This window comes from Puma concolor, chromosome E4, assembly GCF_028749965.1.
Source record: "Puma concolor isolate L17-30 chromosome E4, mPumCon1.1.hap2, whole genome shotgun sequence".
NCBI lineage: Eukaryota > Metazoa > Chordata > Mammalia > Carnivora > Felidae > Puma > Puma concolor.
Window position 1 is genome coordinate 14,698,864 of NC_141683.1, and position 20,607 is coordinate 14,719,470.

The 20,607-nt window shown below is 39.5% G+C and overlaps 1 protein-coding gene across 2 annotated transcripts in view; it reads left to right on the top strand.

Moving 5' to 3' along the window:
• Positions 1–4,451, top strand: part of GPATCH2 (G-patch domain containing 2) — a 177,641-nt gene extending 173,190 nt beyond the window's left edge. The window contains exon 10 of one of the 2 annotated variants that reach the window (XM_086693314.1): positions 3,191–4,451. In XM_086693314.1, coding sequence (XP_086549440.1) covers positions 3,191–3,411 — 221 coding nt within the window. In that variant the 3' untranslated portion in view covers positions 3,412–4,451. Of the gene's footprint in view, positions 1–2,506; positions 3,120–3,190 lie in introns of those variants that run through there. The other variant, XM_086693315.1, reaches the window with a different exon arrangement.
• The last annotated feature ends 16,156 nt before the right edge of the window (positions 4,452–20,607 follow it).

A 20,607-nucleotide genomic window follows, 5' to 3' on the forward strand; every position in this document is an offset into this window, starting at 1 on the left:
TAGCAATTTTTGAAGAGGTGTATTAAATTGGCCTCATATTTTTTCTTAAATATGAAACAGATTTTAAACCTGAACTTTTGCAAGCTCTTGCATCCAAGGTATGATTAAACAGACGTGCAGCCAGAGCACCAGTAGACCTCTGACCTGATTGGAGCTTAGAGATGGAGTTAAACTGATTTGTGGCAATCACTGAAAAATCAGGGGTGTGGGACAGAACGCTAGTTCACTGTTCAACCTGACATACCTGTTCGGCGGCTGTTCAGAAAATATTAGATATCTCGGATGTCTGTCTTGGTTGCCACCATAATCATAATTTCAAAATAAAAACCTAATTGCTTTTTTTGTTGTTATATTAGGGAAAAGTTTTGACAAACGGCTTTTGTTTGGTGTGTGTGTGTGTGTGTGCGTGTGTTAACTAAGAGGTCCATTTTTTACGTTTTATATATGCGTGTGTGTGTATATGTGTGTGTGCATATGTGCACAGAGACTTTATATATATATATATATATATATATATATATATATATATATATATATATATATAATTGCCCTAGTCTAGCAGTAAATAATGTTAATTATGAATTTTTCTTTGACAACAGTCATTGCCATTTAAGCTGCTTGGTTTTTCATTACACATTAAGGTACTTGTTTCAGTGAGCTGAGACCCAATTTGACAAATCCAAAACTGACTCATAATTGGAGTAACCTAGTTTTTCCTTACTCCCTGTAATTAATTTAGCAAATGGCAATAATGTATTCTATTCTCAGTCCTAAAATGTACTGAAGATTGAGACTACCACGATGTCCAATAAAGGGCTTTGAAAATCAATTGATTATAGTAAATGAGTGTCGGTTATTAAAACTTATTTCTAGCTCTTTGCACTTCCATTCTTGTAGAAGTCAGAATCAGGAGGAACAACCCACTTGGCTCTTCCCCGAGAAGGCCAGATATGAAGTACCACGTGAAACAAACTGTTGGTTCAACCCTGGCATTTCTTTCATTATGATTTTTTTTTTTTTTTGCTGTGAAATATATATGCCAAAGAATACACAGAAATGCATAGGTACAGTTTAAAGAACAATAATGCACTGGCCATTTCTGTTACCAACATCCAGGCGAAGAAATAGAACACTACACTTTCCAGTCCCATAGTAACTTTTGTTGTTATTACTGGTGCTGGAGGATCCTTCTGTGCCTTGTATTACCATTTTAAACATAGTCTTAGAGAAGGAAAAGGACAGAGAGTCCCAACCTTCTTGGGGAGTGGGGATGGAGTAGAAGGTACCCTCATAACCCCCAAGTCAGGGAGGAAAAATTGATGATGGTGGAAAAGGTGCGGAGGGGGATGTGGGTCGATGCCAAAGACATCTGATTCACAAGCCTTCGAGAGTAGTGAGTGATCTTGTCAACAGCTGCCCATTTCAACCCTCAAACTGTCCAGGAAGAGAGCTCACATTTCCGACCAGAAATATGCCGGACCCAGGGCTTAGCTGGTATATACACCAGAGACATACTCAGATCTTTGAAAAGTGAGACTTTATCCATGGAGGACTAAGGAGGGAAGGGCGAGCTAGCACTGCATCCCTGCAAGTTTGTGGCCCAGAGTTCTACCACAGACTTCTCGGAAAGCTCTGACAGAGGAGATTGGGCTAAACATGTTCTCACTAAAATAAAGACTGTTTTAAGATGCCCTCAACCCCTTTCCCACACAATCTCCAGTATTTGCTCGCCACTTCCTTCTTCTGCAAGGGGCGTATCATAAGAAATGCTCTGTATTTGAGAGTCCTGATTACTTTTAACAGGTTATCTCTAGATTTGCTATAGTCCCCTTTCATATGCCACAATCTCACAGCTACTGATACAGGATAAGCAGAAATGGGCCACTCTCAGGGTGCCAGCCTGCACTGTACAGCTGGGGCACACAGAGCAAGGCCAAGTCTCTGTCAAAGGAGGGAGCCCAGGTTCTGGTGCTTCCTTGACTTTTACACTTGTTCATTTCACAATCCCTCGAATTTAGAGATTTGGTACTTCTGTGCTTTCCCCTAGAATCAGATGTACGGTTCGTATGCTCAACTATTTCCATAAGAGCCTACAAGAAAATTTAAGTTAAAGGTCAATCTTTGGGGGGAGTCTGGGTAGCTCTGTCAGTTGAGGATCCAACTCGATTTTGAGTCAGGTCATGATCTCAGTTTCTGTGCTATCAAAATAAATAAATAAATAAAAACTTTGTTAAAAAAAAAAGTCAATCTTTGAAAATGTCATCAAATAGATAATGCTTAAGATGGGTGCATCTCTCAATTGTCTTTGCTAAGAACATTGGGGAAATAACAGCTATTTCTAAATCTCATGGTAAGCACTGCCCAACCTCCTTTTCCAAAATAAGGAATGAGGGTAGGTAGGAGATCAGGGATGGAGGGAAAAGGGAAGGATGACTTTATATACAGTGCTATACATGACAGTAATATTCTTTTTTCTCTATTCTTCCCTTCTTGCCTCCTTCTATAGTGATCAAAACATAGAAATGGAAGAAGGGGGAAGAAAGGAATTAAAAGGTGCATATGTTATAGTCCAAATAATAAATAACAAGATGATTAGAACAATGTCAACAATTTCTATGAATTAGGGATGTCATCAGTTGTGCTTTTTATTTGGTTTGGTTTTAGTTTTGGTTTTATGGAATGTCAAAGCCCCGAGGAAGTATAAGGTATTAGATCGTAAGTTGGTGATCTTCAGAATTATCGTTGACACTAACACAGCAATGAAATTAAATCTCTTTGTATTTTATCATTTACTGAGAATACTTTGCCTGCACCATCTCATCTGACCCTGGCAACTTGCTGTGAGGTAGGCAGTGGACGTTGTTATACCTACTTTACAGAAGAGAAAACAAAAGCCCCAAGAAGTTAAATAACTTAATCAACTACTAAGTAGTATAGCTGAAACTCTAAACAAGATCTTTCTTCCATGGATCCCTCTACCACTACAAGCTCCTTCTCCCAAGATGAATAAACAACGACCCTCTCACCCCTTCCCCACCCCCACCCCCAGTACCTTGTTGAAAGAAAAACTTATGAAAATATGATTTTCTTAGCTTGAGAGGAGATCTTCACCTGTGTCTGTACTAATGTGTTTTGGGGCGGGGGGGTGTTGTTGTTTTTTTTTTTTTTTTTTGTCATTTTATAATTTCAGGATTTGTAGGAGAAAACGCCCAGCCAATCCTAGAAAGCAACATTGGAAATCGAATGCTCCAGAATATGGGCTGGACACCTGGGTCAGGCCTTGGACGAGACGGCAAGGGGATCGCGGAGCCAATCCAAGCCATGCAGAGGCCAAAAGGATTAGGTCTTGGATTTCCTCTACCAAAAAGCACCCCTGCACCTGCCACTCCCAATTCAGGAAAATCTGCCTGAGAAGAAAAACAAAGAAGAAATGTTTTACAATTTTTATTTAATATATATATATATATGTACATACATATGTACACATGTATATGTGTACGTACATATATACATATGTACGTACACATATATGTGTGTGTATGTATGTATATGTATGTACATATTTATATATGTGTATGTGTATATATATACATGCGTATATATATATTCCATTGTATGTATGTATATGTGTGTGTGTGTATATATATATATATATATATATTCCATTGCCCTAATATTACAACATAGCTTCCGTTTTCGAAGCAGAAATTGACCTTGCCTCAAACTCCTCACTCTAGCGTCCTGCGAATGGTCCTGCCACAGTGATAGAAATGGGGTTCCCTCACAGTTACTGGTGCTAAAGTGAAAACCTTTACCTTTAAAAATTTTTTCAGCAACTTCCAGTTATTTTAGGTATAAATAACAGCTTGTTGCCCCTATTTATTTTGATCTCATAGGTCAGTCATTTCTAGCTGGATTCAGTCATTGTGTGTGCAATGCCCAGGCAAACATGAGACACCCACGTGTTTCTCAAATGGGATAGGCCAGAAAGAATGTTGTTTCCTATCACACCCAGAACTCAAAGACCGATCATCACGTCAATGAAGTCCTAAGCAAATCTTTGTTTGAAAGGCTTGCCAATTTCACATTCCTTGAATCTGGCTTTTTCGTGAGGATTCTGTAATGGGGTGGTACCCATTCATCTATCCTTGGACAGGGTAGTATCAGGTTCACAGTTGACAAACAGTGATTAATGTTTCCCTCTGACATTGTTGACCAAAACAAACCTCATCATTGTTATCACCGGAGTGCCCTCAACATGACTTGCGGATTTTACCAATTTTACCTCATTTAGAACATCAAATAATTATTGAAAGAAAAATGTATTTTTTCAATTCACCATGACCGAACTGTAAATTCTATTCATCTGGATTTACTTCTACCTCTGTCTTCCCAAAGGTTGATATTTTTTTAGATCAATGCAACTGTAGTAAACTAATTTTCAGTTTTAACCATTGGAGTAACCTGTTTGAATTATTGAATCGAGTTATTTGAAAATTTAAATGGCTCTCCCAAGAATTCAGATCTCTGGCAGTGATCCAACCCATTTACAAGGTGAACAAGAGGATGAATGGTAATGATTTGCCCTTTTCTAACATCTGAGTAGTTACTTTAAAACCAAGCAAAAACAAGTCATTTTTATTATATGCTTCTATTGTTATTTTTGAATCATCTGCTTTATAACGCCAAGGCTTCTAAATTGCTCTTAGCTTAGAGGATGATGATCTTCATTATTAAGGACTGATATTATATTTATAATGGCTTTTATTGGTTGAGTAAAGGCCAGGGTAACACGTGTGAATCACCTTTCTAATGGAGTTTTTTAAGTTTTTTTAAGAGCAGTTTTAGGTTCACAGAAAAATTAAAGAGAAGGTACTGAGACTTCTTTCTCATAGGCCCTCTGCCCCCAAACATGCACAACCTCCCCCATTATCACCATCCCCCACGTGGGCGGGACGTTTGTTACAAGTGGTAAGCCTCCATGATACATCATAATCACCTAAAGTCTACAGTTTACATTACAGTTCACTCTGGTCTGGTACATTCTGTAGGTTTGGATCAATGTATAATGACATGAATCTACCATTATAGTATCACACAGCAGTTTCACTGCCCTGAAAATCCTCACTACATTCTAGTAGGTTTTAGAAAATGTGTAAGTCCCCGAGTTTTTTAAAGTAGGAAGTAGAGCTTTATGCCTATAGTAGACCTTTCCCAGGTGGTGCCCTAACTGCCAGTTAGGGAAAAGATAGTCAGCCTTCTATTTGAGAGTATCTATGGTTTGCCAAACATACATGTTTAAGAATTCTCTTCTTTCCTAGGGGTATTGTGGTAAGAGGACAGTTTGGTTTAGGGATTATAGACTACCAGGTGAATTGTTCATTTGAGGCATTCTTATTGGATAGAGTAACCCTATTGTATGATTATTTTCTGTAAGTTTGTTTCATAGAAATTTGCCTTTTTTTAAAAAAGTGCTTTTTGTTAAATACTCATTCTAGCTATGTAAGGGGAGAAATCTGGAGGAGATCATCTATATACCAGGTTAAAACTTCTTAGATTGTGTATAGTGCTCTAGGATCTACTCAAAAGATTTCTTTAAAAACCCATTGCCTGAATTTTCTAAAAGCCTAGAATTTTGAAAAGCCAAATTTGGAGCCACTGATAACACACAGTAAGGTTCTTGTGAGACTGGTCCCAAACTCCTAATGTTCGAACCCTCATAGTGAGGAAAAGCAGAACATACCAACATGGGGAAACTTCTTGATTAAGTATTGCAGTCTTTATGAATGTTTTGTGTTGTTTCCCATCTGGAGAGATCCTAGTCATCTGAAGCAGCCCCTCTGAGATGCTCACTTACCTTGGGTATTTTCCTCTAACACTCCCTCTTAAAAAGATCATGTTTACATTTTCAGCAAGCAGAAGAAAGGTCTTAATCTTGACCTCTAGAGCCCTTTATGTGTCTCTCAGAGGACTTAAAATATTTTTTATGTTATGGAAGTACCGTAAAACCTTGGTTTGCGAGCATAATTCATTCTGGAAACATGCTTGTCATCCAAAGCACTTGTATATCAAAGCAAATTTCCCCATAAGAAACCAGGGAAACCTGGATGATTTATTCCACAACCCAAAAATATTCATTCATATAAAAATGATTATAATACTGTAATATGATACAAAATAATAAAGAAAATACAAAGAAAAATAAATTACCTTTGAAAACCTTTGTGGCTGGTATGAGGGAGACCAGAGGGAGAAAGGTTACTGTGTAGGACAAATTTCACTATCACTCACTAACAGAATCACTGCTATCTATTGGCTCAATGGATTCTTTTTCTTTTCGTGAAAGTTTAACAAGGAACCTATCCAATGACCTAGAATGAAGCAAAGCATTCCTAAGCTTACTCTTGTATGGAAAAGCAAAGGACTGTCCATAGGTGCTTTGAAGTGACAAAAAAATACACGAGTGCCAGTTGTGGGCACTTTCCAATGTTCTCAAAATAACTGATCTTCTGTCAAACAACATGGCCTGAGACTGAGCATCTGAGCATGGGAGGCGATCACCCACAATCCCACAGTGACAGAGAGAAAGAGAGAGAGAAGAACCATTGGCTCAGTTGTGATCATGTGATATATGCCCTCCCACACTACTAGCATTGAAAGATATCTCTCGTTTATCAAGTTAAAATTTATTAGGAATGTTTGCTTGTCGTGCAGAACACTCGCAGAACAAGTTACTTGCAGTCCAAGGTACCCCTGTATTTCACTATACAAAACATGAATCAATACTCAAAGTAGGGAAGTGGCAATATCCTAAGTTCCCTGCTATCACACAAACATACATCGGAAGTACATGCATCCCTTCCCCATTCAGTCTTCAAGAAAAATCAGTGCAGACCTGATGTTCTTTCTATTTGTACCAGGATGTAATTGGAGAAATAAACAATCAAAATATTGAATTCTTAATATAAATCAAATATTTAAGATATGAAGCCCATTAATTTATGTTTCACATATAGTTAATTTTTACCCATTACTGTGCCCATAGAACCCAAAGCATCCAAAGAAATTCATGATTTAGAAGGCATCATTCATGTCTCCTTTAAAAAGGTGGTAACATTCTTCTCTGCTCATTTGGGAAGCCATTTTCTATTCTACAGTATCTAAAGCCCCATGTGAAATTAATTGGTTGTGCTAAAAAATTTAGAGAATACATAGGTCTCTTCCTTTATTGTCTAAATTACCCATCCCTCAGCTGTAGCCAAGAGAAGCTGAACATGACCTACCTTAGCAATTGAACTTCTTTCTTTGTATACTTGTTATACTTGGTGAGACTGTGTCCTCGAGTCATTTCCTTCTTTCCTTCCTTCTCCCCAAACATAATTTTAAGGCTATGTTCCCCTCAAATTTGTTTGCTTTCATTTTTGAGTTACATGGTACCCCTTTAAAAGAAAATTCATAACTGATTAAAATTTACCAATTAATTAATTGGTCTCAACATTTGGATACATAGATTTTACGACTCCTACTGTGCTTACCAAACCCAAGTTAGGACAGTAGAGGTAAAGATATTCATAGTGTATACATACAGGTGTGTTTACAGGGCACATAATGTGTGCAATAAACAGACATGGTTGCAAAATATTGCATTTTATTATGTTTATTTTAACATTGTGAATTGATATTCTTGTAATTGAACTAACAATTACATCAACACATTTTCATTTTGAGCAGATTTTCTTGAAGTGAAAATCATTTCTTCCTGTATGTTGTCATTCTAAAAACAAAAAGTGATCTAAATCAGTATTGTAAAATGAAGCAGGTTAACAAAGACTATTTTGGAATTTTTTTTTTTTAGGTTTTTTTTTTTTCCTCTTGGTAGAAATCTATATTAATAGAACAACAAAGAATGAAAGAATAAAACAATATTTAAAAAGATTATTTATAAGCAGTCATTGTCTTCGTGCTTTAAACATTTACCTCTTAACCTGAAAGTGCTTTAAAAAAATTTTTTTTAATTACTACCCTTGGACAATTAAGATCAAACTGCTCAATTCATTGTTAATTTTTAAGCCCTGGAAAACTTCAATGTTTTGAAAAAAAAAATTGGAGAAAAAATTGGTAAACATATTTGACTCACACATTTATTCACAGCTGATTGTGACCTGTTCTAACTTTATTTTCCTGCATGTGTTTATTTTCTCTGAAGTTGGGCCAGACTGACTCAAGGTCTCTTTCTCCTCAAACATTCTATGATTCTAAAGTAGCTAGTACAAGTTCTTTCTCTGGCCACCTGGAATATCAATGACAATCAGATGTGTTGGAACGCCTGGGTGGCTCAGTTAAGTGGCCGACTCCTGGTTTTCACTCAGGTCATGATCTCACGGTTTGTTCAAGCCCTATTTTGGGCTCTGTGCTGACAGTACAGAGCCTGCTTGGGATTCTTTCTTTGTCTCACTCTCAATCTCGCTCTCTCTCTCTCTCTCTCTGTCCTTCCCCTGTTCATGGGCGCGCTCTCTCTCTCTCTCAATAAATAAATATACTTTTTTTTAATCAAACATTAAAAAAAAGAATCCTATGTGTTACAGTCCCTCCATTTCCTCCTGGAAAATTGTACCTTTCATAAACATGCCGGGATATTTGAAATATGCTATAATACTCATTAAAGTGTTGCATTTTGTTTGCTGTAAGAAACACCCACTGTGTTGATAAAAATTTTAAACTTTTTCTCCTGAAAAACTACGTAGAGTTGTTACAGTAAGTAGATTTTTTTTTTTTTTTTTTTTTTAGCCAATAGGTATTAAATACTCATTTATTTAACAGGCTTGCGGTAATATATACTCAACTGACAAGTGGACCATGAAGGCTCCTTCTGCTGGGTTCCTACTAAGCAAAGACTCATTACTTTACACACCTGACGTTTTAAGTAGATCCAGATTTGTCTCTAGTGAGTCAGTGCCATTAACTGCCAAGAGTATGATCTACTATTGCCACTTTTAGTTTTATCTGTACATTAGAGTCGTCTTCTGTCTTTGAATTGTCAGACAGTTTAAATCATTCTCAGATTCACAGGCCTCACTCCTATTTCGTTATCAGGATGTCCTGTGTTTACCCCTTGATCTTTGGAGGATGAAGTTGGGTAATATAGTTGAAGGCAGTTTTTGTGTTTGTTTAGTCATGGGGGTTTTTTTTTGGAGTTTTTATTTTCAAAATAAATCACAAGAATTCTAAGTGTGTACATGATCCTTGATTACTCGGGTATAAGACGGTAGAAACAAGAGTGCATTGTGATAGTATCCCAGATGACAAGAAAGCCCCCCCACAACTATTTTCTTTTTTTTTTTTTTTTCAACGTTTATTTATTTTTGGGACAGAGAGAGACAGAGCATGAACGGGGGAGGGGCAGAGAGAGAGGGAGACACAGAATCGGAAACAGGCTCCAGGCTCTGAGCCATCAGCCCAGAGTCCGACGTGGGGCTCGAACTCAGGGACCGCGAGATCGTGACCTGGCTGAAGTCGGACGCTTAACCGACTGCGCCACCCAGGCACCCCCCCTTTTTTTTTTAACGTTTTATTTATTTTTGAGACAGAGAGAGACAGAGCATGAACGGGGGAGGGGCAGAGAGAGAGGGAGACACAGAATCGGAAGCGGGCTCCAGACTCTGAGCCATCAGCCCGGAGCCGACGCGGGGCTCGAACTCACGGACCGCGAGATCGTGACCTGAGCTGAAGTCGGCCACTTAACCGACTGAGCCACCCAGGCGCCCCCCCCACAACTATTTTCTACCTATTTTCATCTTCCTATTAAATTTCTTAAGATGTGTGCATTTCTTCCCGAAGGCAGCATTCTTTGATAAAAGCAGAGACAGTAAGAATTAGTGTTCTTATACTCAGCATATCCTTAAAATATGCTTCCTAAAAGAGCAAATTCTTATATCCCTTATTGAAGCAAATTTCTTCAAATGCTAGAATTTCCTAATTATAAGCAAATGAATTTGGGATGAGGGTGGGAACTAGGGTCTGTCCGATGGCTGTGTGGTGAATCAGTAATTCTAAAGTTCTTTGCTGATGGCTCGGATTCATTATGGAAACCGTAGGTCATCCACAGTGCATGCGCCAAGTGTGAAACTCGCAAATAAATTTTTACGTGGTTGTGCACAGCACCTTGGGAGCACACAAGGGTGTGAAATTTGACGTGCAAGACCACAGTATTTCTCACACAGTGGCTATAGTCTCGGTTCTCAGCAGTCTGCACGGTGGTCCATAATTTCTAAGGCTTGGTTCTTGACCCCTCCGCATCTTGATATGCGTACCCTTTCATTGTACCACTTCAGACTCCTTTCCGCACACCTTCGTCCACTTCACATATGTTAATCTCACCGGACAGCCTTCCAAAATGAGGAAACAGTCGCTAAGCGCCCAGAAAACCAGCATGTTTTGACTCCTGTGCCATTGTATTTCTCCATTAGGTCCCTTAACAACTCAGCTAGAAACAGGCAGCAGATTTTTTTCCCCCACTCGGTGAGTAATTGTCCGCGCTCCAGTGACAGATGTGCAATATAGCAGCTTCTTCGGGAAAAAAATTAACAGTTTGTCCAGCATGTCAGCTCGCTCTTTTTAGTGCTTGGGAGGTCTTGGCCCCATTATGGATGATTTAGAAATTGAGGCAGGCGAAGACCAGCTGCCTGTGCTGAAAGCCTTCGTTAGACGCCCTCATCTGCATTCCAAGACTCACTTGCATCCAGAAATCGGTGGAGCCCCTCTGGCCACAAGATGAGTGTGGGCTGACAATGCCTTGATTTGTTGAGAGAGAGAATAAATGGGTTTTTCAGAAGATGAGGAAATATCACCATTACTGGCCAATTTGCAGCATTTTATCTGTTCTTCAAACATGTCACTTTTGTTATTGTTGCATGGTAATTACATGGTGAAACGGAAAGAAAACAAATTCTGGTTACGTATTCAGATGGATTGCAAAATCATATAATCCTGATAAATGCCCATTTATGATACACACGGATGAAAGGTTCATTTTAATTTTGAGTGGCTAGCTCAGCCATAAATGGGATATAGGATTAAATTCCAGAGAATCTGATTACCTAAGAGCAAATAGTCTTTTCACTTCTTTAGGTCCAGGAAATTCAAGGAGGGACCATAAAGCGTTGTCACAGGCACAACTTTCCTGAGACAACACAGAAAGTGAATTCAGAATTGCCTTCTGAAAAGAATGAGAATTTTCAGTGAAGCTAGAGACTTATCTCGTTGTGAGCATCATCAGGCAGTCAGTCAGTCACAAAGGCTGCCGGAGAAGCACGTCGGGCCTGTGCCAAAACATTTCCAGCTTGGAGCAAGAGCCCTCCATTTTGATGCTCAGGCTCCTGCTCACTTCTGCCGTCTCACCAAACATTTGACGACTAGAAATCCGATGCTTTTCTCATGTCTGTTTCCTGAGAGTACTTTTTCCCCATCTCCAGGACCCATTATTGTCAATAAATGTTGCCGGTGCAAGTCTAGCTGAACACACAGATCATGAAAAGCAAGGAAATATAAAGGAACAAGGGAGCCGTCATCCCAGGCTTCCTACTGAAAGTGTTGGTGTGTCAAGTAATGAGTCTTTGCTTAGTGGGAACCCGGCAGAAGGAGTGTTCATGGTCCACCTGTCAGATGAATAGATCTTCCTGTAAACCCAACAACTGAGTATCTAATATCTATCAGCTCCCAAGTTTGCTGTGACCAGGAAAGAGGAGGCACACCAGCTCTTCACTGCCTTCGCCCTGGGGTAACACGTGTCACTCCTGTTCAGAATCCATCAGCCAGAACTTGTCACATGGACCCAGCTGGATATCAGGGAGGCTGCCGAGACCAGATATTTGTAGGCACTAACTATTTCTGTCACCTAGTCTTAATGTGACTTGCCCAGACTGTTAAATGTCGCAGCCGCATCTTCGATATTTTATTGGATCTAAGATGCCATCAATTTGAAGACGCCCCTTAATTTTATGTACCACTAAGAAAGAAAACAAAACACTGGCCAACTACAACCCTCCACCCGTGGCAGGATGCATACCAATTTAAGAAACACTAAACTATGAAAATAGGACACAACATGTTCATAAGTATCAAGTGAATGGTGCAAAGAAAAAACCCTAAGGAGTGTCAGGGAAGGTCACATGGATAGGTGGGATTAGACAGGCTCCTTGAAGAAAGATAGGATTTGCTTAGAAACAAGGAAGGTTCGTTTTTACTGACGAGCTGCCACTGTGTATGATGGAAATGGCATAGGGGTTACTGCAAGCTGGATTCAATGCCCAGCCCGAACGCCTTCCGTACGATTGGCGGCTAATTCATGAGTAAGGGGGTTCTATGCCCAAGTTTGAAATAATAATAACCTCATGTAATTATGAAGCCTAAATGTAATAATACATATAAAATACTCCAGTATGGTGTCTTGGTGTGTTTTTCTGTTTCTGATGAAGTGATAAATTGTTGTTGTTGTTGTTGTTGTTGTTGTTTACTCTTCTGGTTGGAGAGAAGTATTGACACATTTTTACTTTGCTGGCAGTTCCCAGTAAAGACAGTGATACTCAACAATCCTCCTAATTCCATAACCATTGATGAACATACCCTTAATAATAAACTTTGGCTATGACTCCAAGTATTAGTTTTTAAAAATCCATTCAGCTATAACCTATAAATGATAAAAATACAAAATTCAATCACCCCCAGTCAATAATTTCTTACTACCTGATTGAAGATCATTCAGGAACCTCTGGCCATGCCCACCAAGGCCTTTGGTAACCACCATGGCTTTCATTATGCCACTGGTCTCCCAGAACTGGAAGACACAGAACCCACTGAGGAAGTGGTATGCCCCGGACTCTAAGAAGAGCTAATGCTTTGACAACTTCCTCAGATAGGTTGCTTGCTTAAGATGCTTAGTTGGAATAGGCTACTACTGTCTTTTCACAGAATCTTTTTGAGAATATATTCTAGAATAGGGCTCATCAAACTTCAGAGTGCATAAGAATCACCAAGGAAACACTTAAACATGGAGATTGTCAAACTGCACCCCCAAAAAGGCATCTGAGCATGAGTATGCAGTAGAGAAAGACTATCCTGGAAAAACCAGATTACGTGATCCCCAAAGCCCAGTCTCCTGTGATGGATTCCACGGGGTCATCTGCCCCCACTCTCAACCTGGGAACGCTTCTCAACACCACCACCTTTCCACCCTTTCCCAGAGACAATTCCCAGGAATTTAAAGTTAGGATATTTTACTCTGCCCTTGATGTGAAGGATCTCTTGAATGGAGAAGCAATGAACAGGGAAACAGAGAAAGGCAGTAGGTCGATGAGTTGAAGGATGGAGCAGCGGAGCAGAGCATGGAGCGAAAGAAAAATGGCGGGTCTCCCACACCCCTCGAGCCTGGTATACGGTTGCTAGAGGCCCTCTTCAAAAAAAGACCAGAGGTCCATGACAGGGAAGGTGGAGGAAGCAACACTTTTCTGTATGAGAATATGACATCTCTTTCCACGGGACTCGCCTTTTACATTATTGGGCAGAATACTTACCACGTGGGTGCAAATATCTTATTAGCAAACAGATAAATCAGAGGCTGGATCATTCACATTATACAAAGATTTTTCATGTTGTAAAGAGCACAGGGTCCCTTTAGGTAGCATTTTCTCAAGTGCTTATTTACAGATCATTAAATACTTAACAGAGGGAAAAAGTAAAAGCTGAAGTGCTTAAGCCAGTATTTATTAAATATCCACCGTAGATTCAGATAAAGCAAATCTAAAATCATAATGACAGTTAATTGTCTAGGTTTTAGATTTTTATGTTAGCAGACAGGAAGCTAAAATAACAGCCTGTCCAGGTTAATACAAGACTCTTGAGCACTCTACCATGGTTATAATTCTTTTCTGAGGGCTTATCCTCAGTCCCTTCAGACACCCCTTTATCTTATAATAAATGTCCCTTTTTTGTACAAGTTAAGCTTTCTGTTATTTCCATATAGTACTCATTTTCTGCTGGATGTTGGCTAATATATAAATGTACTATAAAACACCAAAAAGTAGTACCATAACTTGACCAACTGAATTTTTTCTGATTGTGCAATCACCTACGAATTTCTAGTTTTAAAAGAGCTATTATGCCTTATAATGATTTAATAAAGTTCCACCTTGTAGCAATGGAGTATTTTAAATGACTTGGCCTCATTTTCCTTTTCTCTTTTAAAGGGAGCCCAGCTCTATCAAATTCCAACCCAGTGGTTCCTGTCTGTGGAAGAGGCCCATTATTGCAAAGGACTCTCATAAGATTGAAGAATTCTGAATATTAGTTACTTTACTTTTTAAATATGTTAATGGATATATAACATGGAACATTTTTCCCTGAGCTGTTTTACAATTTTTATGTGCCGCAGAGTAAGGAGGGCATGGAAATCTGTAAAATGTGATTAGAAACCACTTCCCACAGTCTACCATCCCCTCTTACAGCACACTCCTAGGCTACTGTGTTCGGCTGCCGGTTCTTGAGGGAAAATGGCTGTCACTGGTAAGATGTTTCCCCTGAAATCAGCAGCTGGCCCCGTTTCCCCATCCAGCTCACCACCTGCCTCTAGCCTTTCGGACAGGAGTTCCGGGACCCGCTCTATGGAGAAGAAGCAAGCAAACAAGCAAGCAAGCAAGAAAGGGGGGGCAGAGAACAGAGAGCGCCCTGTTAGCTCCCATGGTTTCCCTTCTTTTATATCTGGGCCCCAGGGGCAATGTTACAGAAGAAGGAGCACTAGGCCAGGAGTTGGTAAAGTTGGGTTAACATTAGGACACTCACCTGACTGTTCTGGTTCTGTATCCACATTTATAAAATGAAGAGCTTGCACAGCAAAAGGAATTGATGCTTCTGAGTGCCTACTCTGTGCTGGAGATACCATACATAATTTCCCTGTAAACTTCACAGAAAGGTATTACTACCTCTCATGGGTCTTTCTCAGTCATGAAGATTAGACAACACTTAACTTTCATAATGCAGGCTAACTGGAAAAAAAAAAATTATTCCTAAAGTAGCAGAAAGTCCAAATACTTAAGATTTAAGGACATGCGATGTTACTGTTTACAGGTAAATTACCAACCATTTAAATTAACATTGAATAAAATTGTATTTAAACAATTAATATTCAAATCAGTGTTTGTATGCAAACAGCATTTGTATGTATCAAGAGTTTTGAAATTATTTTCCCTAAAGACTTTATTTCTCCTGTACTGTGTATTGACTGTTAATTGACTGATAAAACTATCATTGCGGTGAACAGGCATACTACCCCAGCCCAAGTCTCAATGACCACAAATTCAAAATTTGTGAAGTCCATATAACTAAGATTTGACAATATCCTTCGATATATATCTCATGATGTGTCAGGCTTCTGTTCACACAGGATAACACTAACTTGACAATATGACCTTGGTCAAGAGCCCATGATTTCCCAGAACGATGAAGAAGAAAGTAATGCTTTTTTTTTTTTTCTTTAAAGAAGTAGGGTCCAGGGTAATGACCTTAACTCCATATAGAATTTGAAGAATTGGAACAGGTTCAGAAAAAATCAAGACAAATGATTAAAGGCTAAGGGGATTAACTTTAAGAAAAATATAGGCAATGAATAATGTAGAGTTTGCTAAATAATGACCACAGAGAGGGTTTAATAATTCCAAGAATATTTTAAAGACACCAACATCCAGAAGGAATAGAGTTCTTTCAAGAATCACCCTTTAGTCCTAGAATGAGAAAAACATAGATTGGCTGATTTAAATTAAAAAAAAAAAAAAAGATGTTTTAGTAAAAGGAAAACAGAAAGACATCTATTTTAATGGAAAACATTAAAGTAATCAAAGAAAGAACTTATGAAATCTTATTTTTAATTAATTGAAGCCCTTTGTGAATCCATTGGAGGCAACAGTTCAACACAGCTCACGGATGATAGGCAGAAATATTCTAATATATCTGAGCATCTGATCTCCCGTCTCCACTACGAAACCACCGTGGCAGTTCGATTAAGCCAGGAAAGGTTTTTGGTGCATCTTCACACTGGGCCCAGGCATTCTGTCCATTGTGTTGCTGAAGAGTGCCATAGGGTTTTGCTGTGACCCTTTCTGGGTCTTGTCTTTAATCTGACTTTTGCAGCTGTGAAAATAACCAAAGTACCTCACAGGTCATTAGGCTAGGTAAACTGCTCATTACAGAGTGAAATGAGACCAATGATAGTCATATTCTGCCAATGCAGACAGTGTCCACTTCCTACCATCTAATTAAATGACACTTGCTAACTATTTATGGAGCGTCTACCATATGCTTATCACTGTGAGGATTCATAAGAATTTCATAGTGGTCTCACTGCCCACGAGAGACTTAGAATCTTTTTAGAGACGCCTAACATGTATTCAGGAATGATAGTTAAATATTTATAATGAGAGTAGCACAGGCACTGGCCAGTGAGAGTGGATACCCATCTTATCCGAAGAGATGCCCATTATAAATAATTGATACAGTATAAGGTGTGTTTTGGTGAATACCAGCCCTGCTTACATCTGATTTTTTTTAAGTTGGAGGAAAAAAATATGCCTAAAATGTATCATTGATACAACCAAATGCCAGTGTACATGATGGAACACCAGCGGTGTCTATGTGGCCCTTCCCTGTCCACGGCAGACAGTATTGATGAACAATTGTGCTCTTTCGTGATGAACCCAGGTTCAGTCCTCGGCAGTCAAAGGCGGTCAGAGTTAACCCTTAAGACAAAATCCATTTCCAGTCCCTTATAGATGCCATAAACATTGGCTGCAGAAGGGGGATAATGTCAAGACACTTAACCATACAAACCTTCAATGATACTTTCTTGATACCTTTTAGAAACTTCTTGCTTATGCTTCATCAAGTGAATCTCCCCTTCCTTCAAATGTGCACATCCTGCTTTTCTCCATCTCCTTTCCTTTCCTTCAGCCTCTTGTCTGGCTAAAAAGATTTCCCAGTATTCTCTGCACATTTAGAATCAGGTTAAACCTCATCTCTTTCTACCCGGATGGGTACCCTTATAACTTTATCCACCTTCGTAGAGCACTGATTAGCACAGTTAAAATAATACTTTTAACTTTCTTTGAAGCAGGGATTGTTATTTTATTTATTTTTTTAATCTTTATTTATTTTTGAAAGAGAGAGAGAGAGAGTGTGTGAGTGGGGGAGGAACAGAGAGAGAGGGAGACACAGAATCCAAAGCAAGCTCCAGGCTCTGAGCTGTCAGCACAGAGCCCAACACAAGGCTCAAACTCACAAACTAGGAGATCATGACCTGAGCCAAAGTTGTACGCTTAACCGACTGAGCCACCCGGGCACCCCAAAGCGGGGATTATTTTTTAATAGCTCTCTCATCATTTGCTTTGTACCTATCATGTGTCCTTATTTTCACTTCAAGCTCCTTGGCCCAGAAAGTATAGATTCACTTTTAGTTACACTGTACACAGTGTAACTGAAATTTAAGTGACTAGATAGATGAACCAATGAAGAAAAAAAAAAATTATACAGGTCAAAAGCCAAATGCAGAAATTACGGATGTTTAAAATTGCCTCAAATTTTTGAGAATGCCAAAATCAGGATAGATGTTTGCACAATTTTATTTAAGGCAAAATACCTTTCCAAGCAAATGCAGTAGGAATGAGCATAAATATTTCACACAGGGCCACCTCTGGCCGAATCTCTTAACTAAGAGGACAAGTTCCCAGAAATCTGTAAACAAAATGTCGGCCAGAGGTGACAAGAAAACATGAACTCACATTCCCTCCAGTAAGTGTCATTTCTTAGTGAGGCCAGCTGGCATTTTACACAAGTTTACCTGTTGTCAAACCTGCTGGTAACTACGTTGTTCTGATTTAGAAATAAAGGATTGACTCAGAGGCGTCTGTAAAATCATTCTGCAGAATGATAAATCCCAACTTTAACACCAAAATAAGAGGTAAACCATTAGCTCTGGCTGCTGTTTGGACCTCGTGTTAACCAGGTTGCCGGTGTGGCTGGGGTGGAGGTCACTGGGCAGGCTCCAGGATGGGCTTAGCAAACACAGCACCCTGCTTGCTCTCTGCTTGGTGCTGCTAGCCGCCCGCAGAGGATGGCCCCATCTCGGGCCCTGTGCGAATGAATGGCCCAGAAGTCCACAAAGTGGTTTTTGAAATCTGAATAAGAGCTCAACTATCATCTCCGAAATTGTGGCTCATCACGTCGAAATTATGAAGAGATCCTGTTTTTCACTTTGCTTCATTGGCAAGCATCCTTAGTGAAACTGACTCTTTCAATAATAAGCTGTCATCGGATACAATTGTTTTGGAATATGGTCTCTGTGTTTGATTGCAGGGTCTGCAGGCTTCAGACAGTAGGAATGCAATGCTTAAGCTTCTTCACTTATTGCCTGCTGGTGTACAAATATAGGATTTGGCAATTTAGCCTAAAGCCTTAGCGTCTCCTGCTATCTACACCCACTCTGGGAGGTACTGGGGATGCAGACTCTGAGACAAGAGGAAGCCCATAAAGCTGAATTCAGAGCCAAGGTGTGGGTCTGTCTCATGCATAATCAACCCACAAAATACAGTCTGATGGACCCCTTGCTACAGTTGAACTTTGGACGCCCCACCACTGGAAGAAAAATAAATAAATAACAGCCAAATCCTCATAAATGCTGAAAAGAAGCAGCTGGTAGCAAAAGACCACTTTAATAATAGGAATAAAAACAAAGCCAAAGCTGGGCACAAAAAGGCTTATCTCTGGAAGAAAAAAAGAATTGATGTAAAGAAAGGGATCAAAGCCACTTCTGTTTCATGCATCCCCGTAGCAGAAGAGAAAAAAAGAAAGAAACGTCCAAATCAGAAACCATTCTGACACCCCCTAGATAATAGAAAACACTGTATTTTCTAAATCCCCATGTTAACATACTCTGCCAACGTAGGTTTAGAGTTATTTCTATTTCTTCCTTCAGTATAGGAATCAGCATATAACAAAAATGTTGATGGAACCACATTCTTTATGGAGGCACAGCCATGCTGACCCTGCCTGGCAGCTGAGTCCTCATTGAATTTTGTTATGAAAATGCTTTGCTATTAACTGCCTTCCTAAGTCTTTTATAATTTAGCAAGATGTCTGTTTAGTGAGGCCACTTGTATGGAACATTGAGTACCCATGACAAGGTTTGAATACGTGTGCAACGCAAACAAGAATTGGTAAAATTTGGTGTATTTATAAACCTGTGGGCAACATTTAGGGCCATCTATCACCGTAAAACCTGACAGTATTTAAGTATTTTGAGAGAAGTCAGCTAACTTTGTTGTGTTTTTGTTTTTGTTTTTGTTTTTGCCCTCACACGATGTTTTGTCCAATCAGGAAAGATGAGAGTAAGATTTTGAGATGCAACGTGTATTCTAGAAAAAGCATCAGTTCACGGTCAGGGTCTTGGCCTCAGTACACTGCATCCTGGGCAGCCTGAATCTTTGGAAGGCTCTGTTTTCTCCTTTTTCTGCTCCTGCTTTCTGTAAAAGCTGCGTTTAGGCAACCAACTTAAGCAATGGAAACCCAAGTGAGGTAAAAGGGCCCCGGGTGGCCACTGGGCTAAATACAAGCCAGCTCATCAGGCAACCCACCTCAAAATATCCATAACCCCTAGCAGACCAATTATGCCCAGGCGCAAGTACCAAAAAAGGACAATTCCATGTTCCCATACCTCTTCACCTTCCCCCATCAACCACAGCCCCCCACCACTGCCTCCTGGCAGATAATCTTTCCTTTGCTCTCCTGCCCCCTACTCCCTTGCAGTGTATTCAATAAACCTCTATCTCCTTTGTTCTGCCTCAGGTTAATTTTTTCACCACCTGCACCACCAGGCCCCACGCTATCGGGTTGCCCCACACTTTCTAAAACAGTTCTAGTGAAAATCAAATGAAATAGCATCAAGTAAAAACATTTTGAAAGTTGTAATGTTATGTAACCCTGTGCAGAAGAGTTTATGACAACTACCGAAATTTTTATATAAAGCCATAGAAGTTCAAAAATTAAAGATACCTGCCTATAGAGGTGATTAAAGTAGATTAGTTCTTCCATTGAACTTTAAAGAAAATTAAGCCTTCCAAACACAGAGATGGAGGTGGACATTGTAGGTGGAGGGAACAGAGTGTAAATGGGGTAGGAGAATGAATACATGGCTTATTAAAAATTTAGGTCATCTTATTTGTGGAATGCATGGGACAGATAGTATTAAGAAAATTGCTTTTGCTGTCTGTATTTTAAATAGCAAAATTTCCTATCTTTTCATTCCAAATGTTTGTTACAGCCATACTAACAACTCATATCCCAGATGTCACATCTAAATGGGCAAATATTGGGGCACCTGGGTGGCTCAGTCAGTTAAGCATCAGACTTTTGATTTTCTCGCAGCTTGTGGGATTGAGCCCCAAGTCGGGTTCTGCACTGACAGCGTGGAGCCTGCTTGTGATTCTCTCCCTCTTTCTGCTCCTTCCCTGCTCCTGCATGTGTGCAAGCTCTCTCTCTAGCTCTCTCTCAAAATAAATAAATAAACATTAA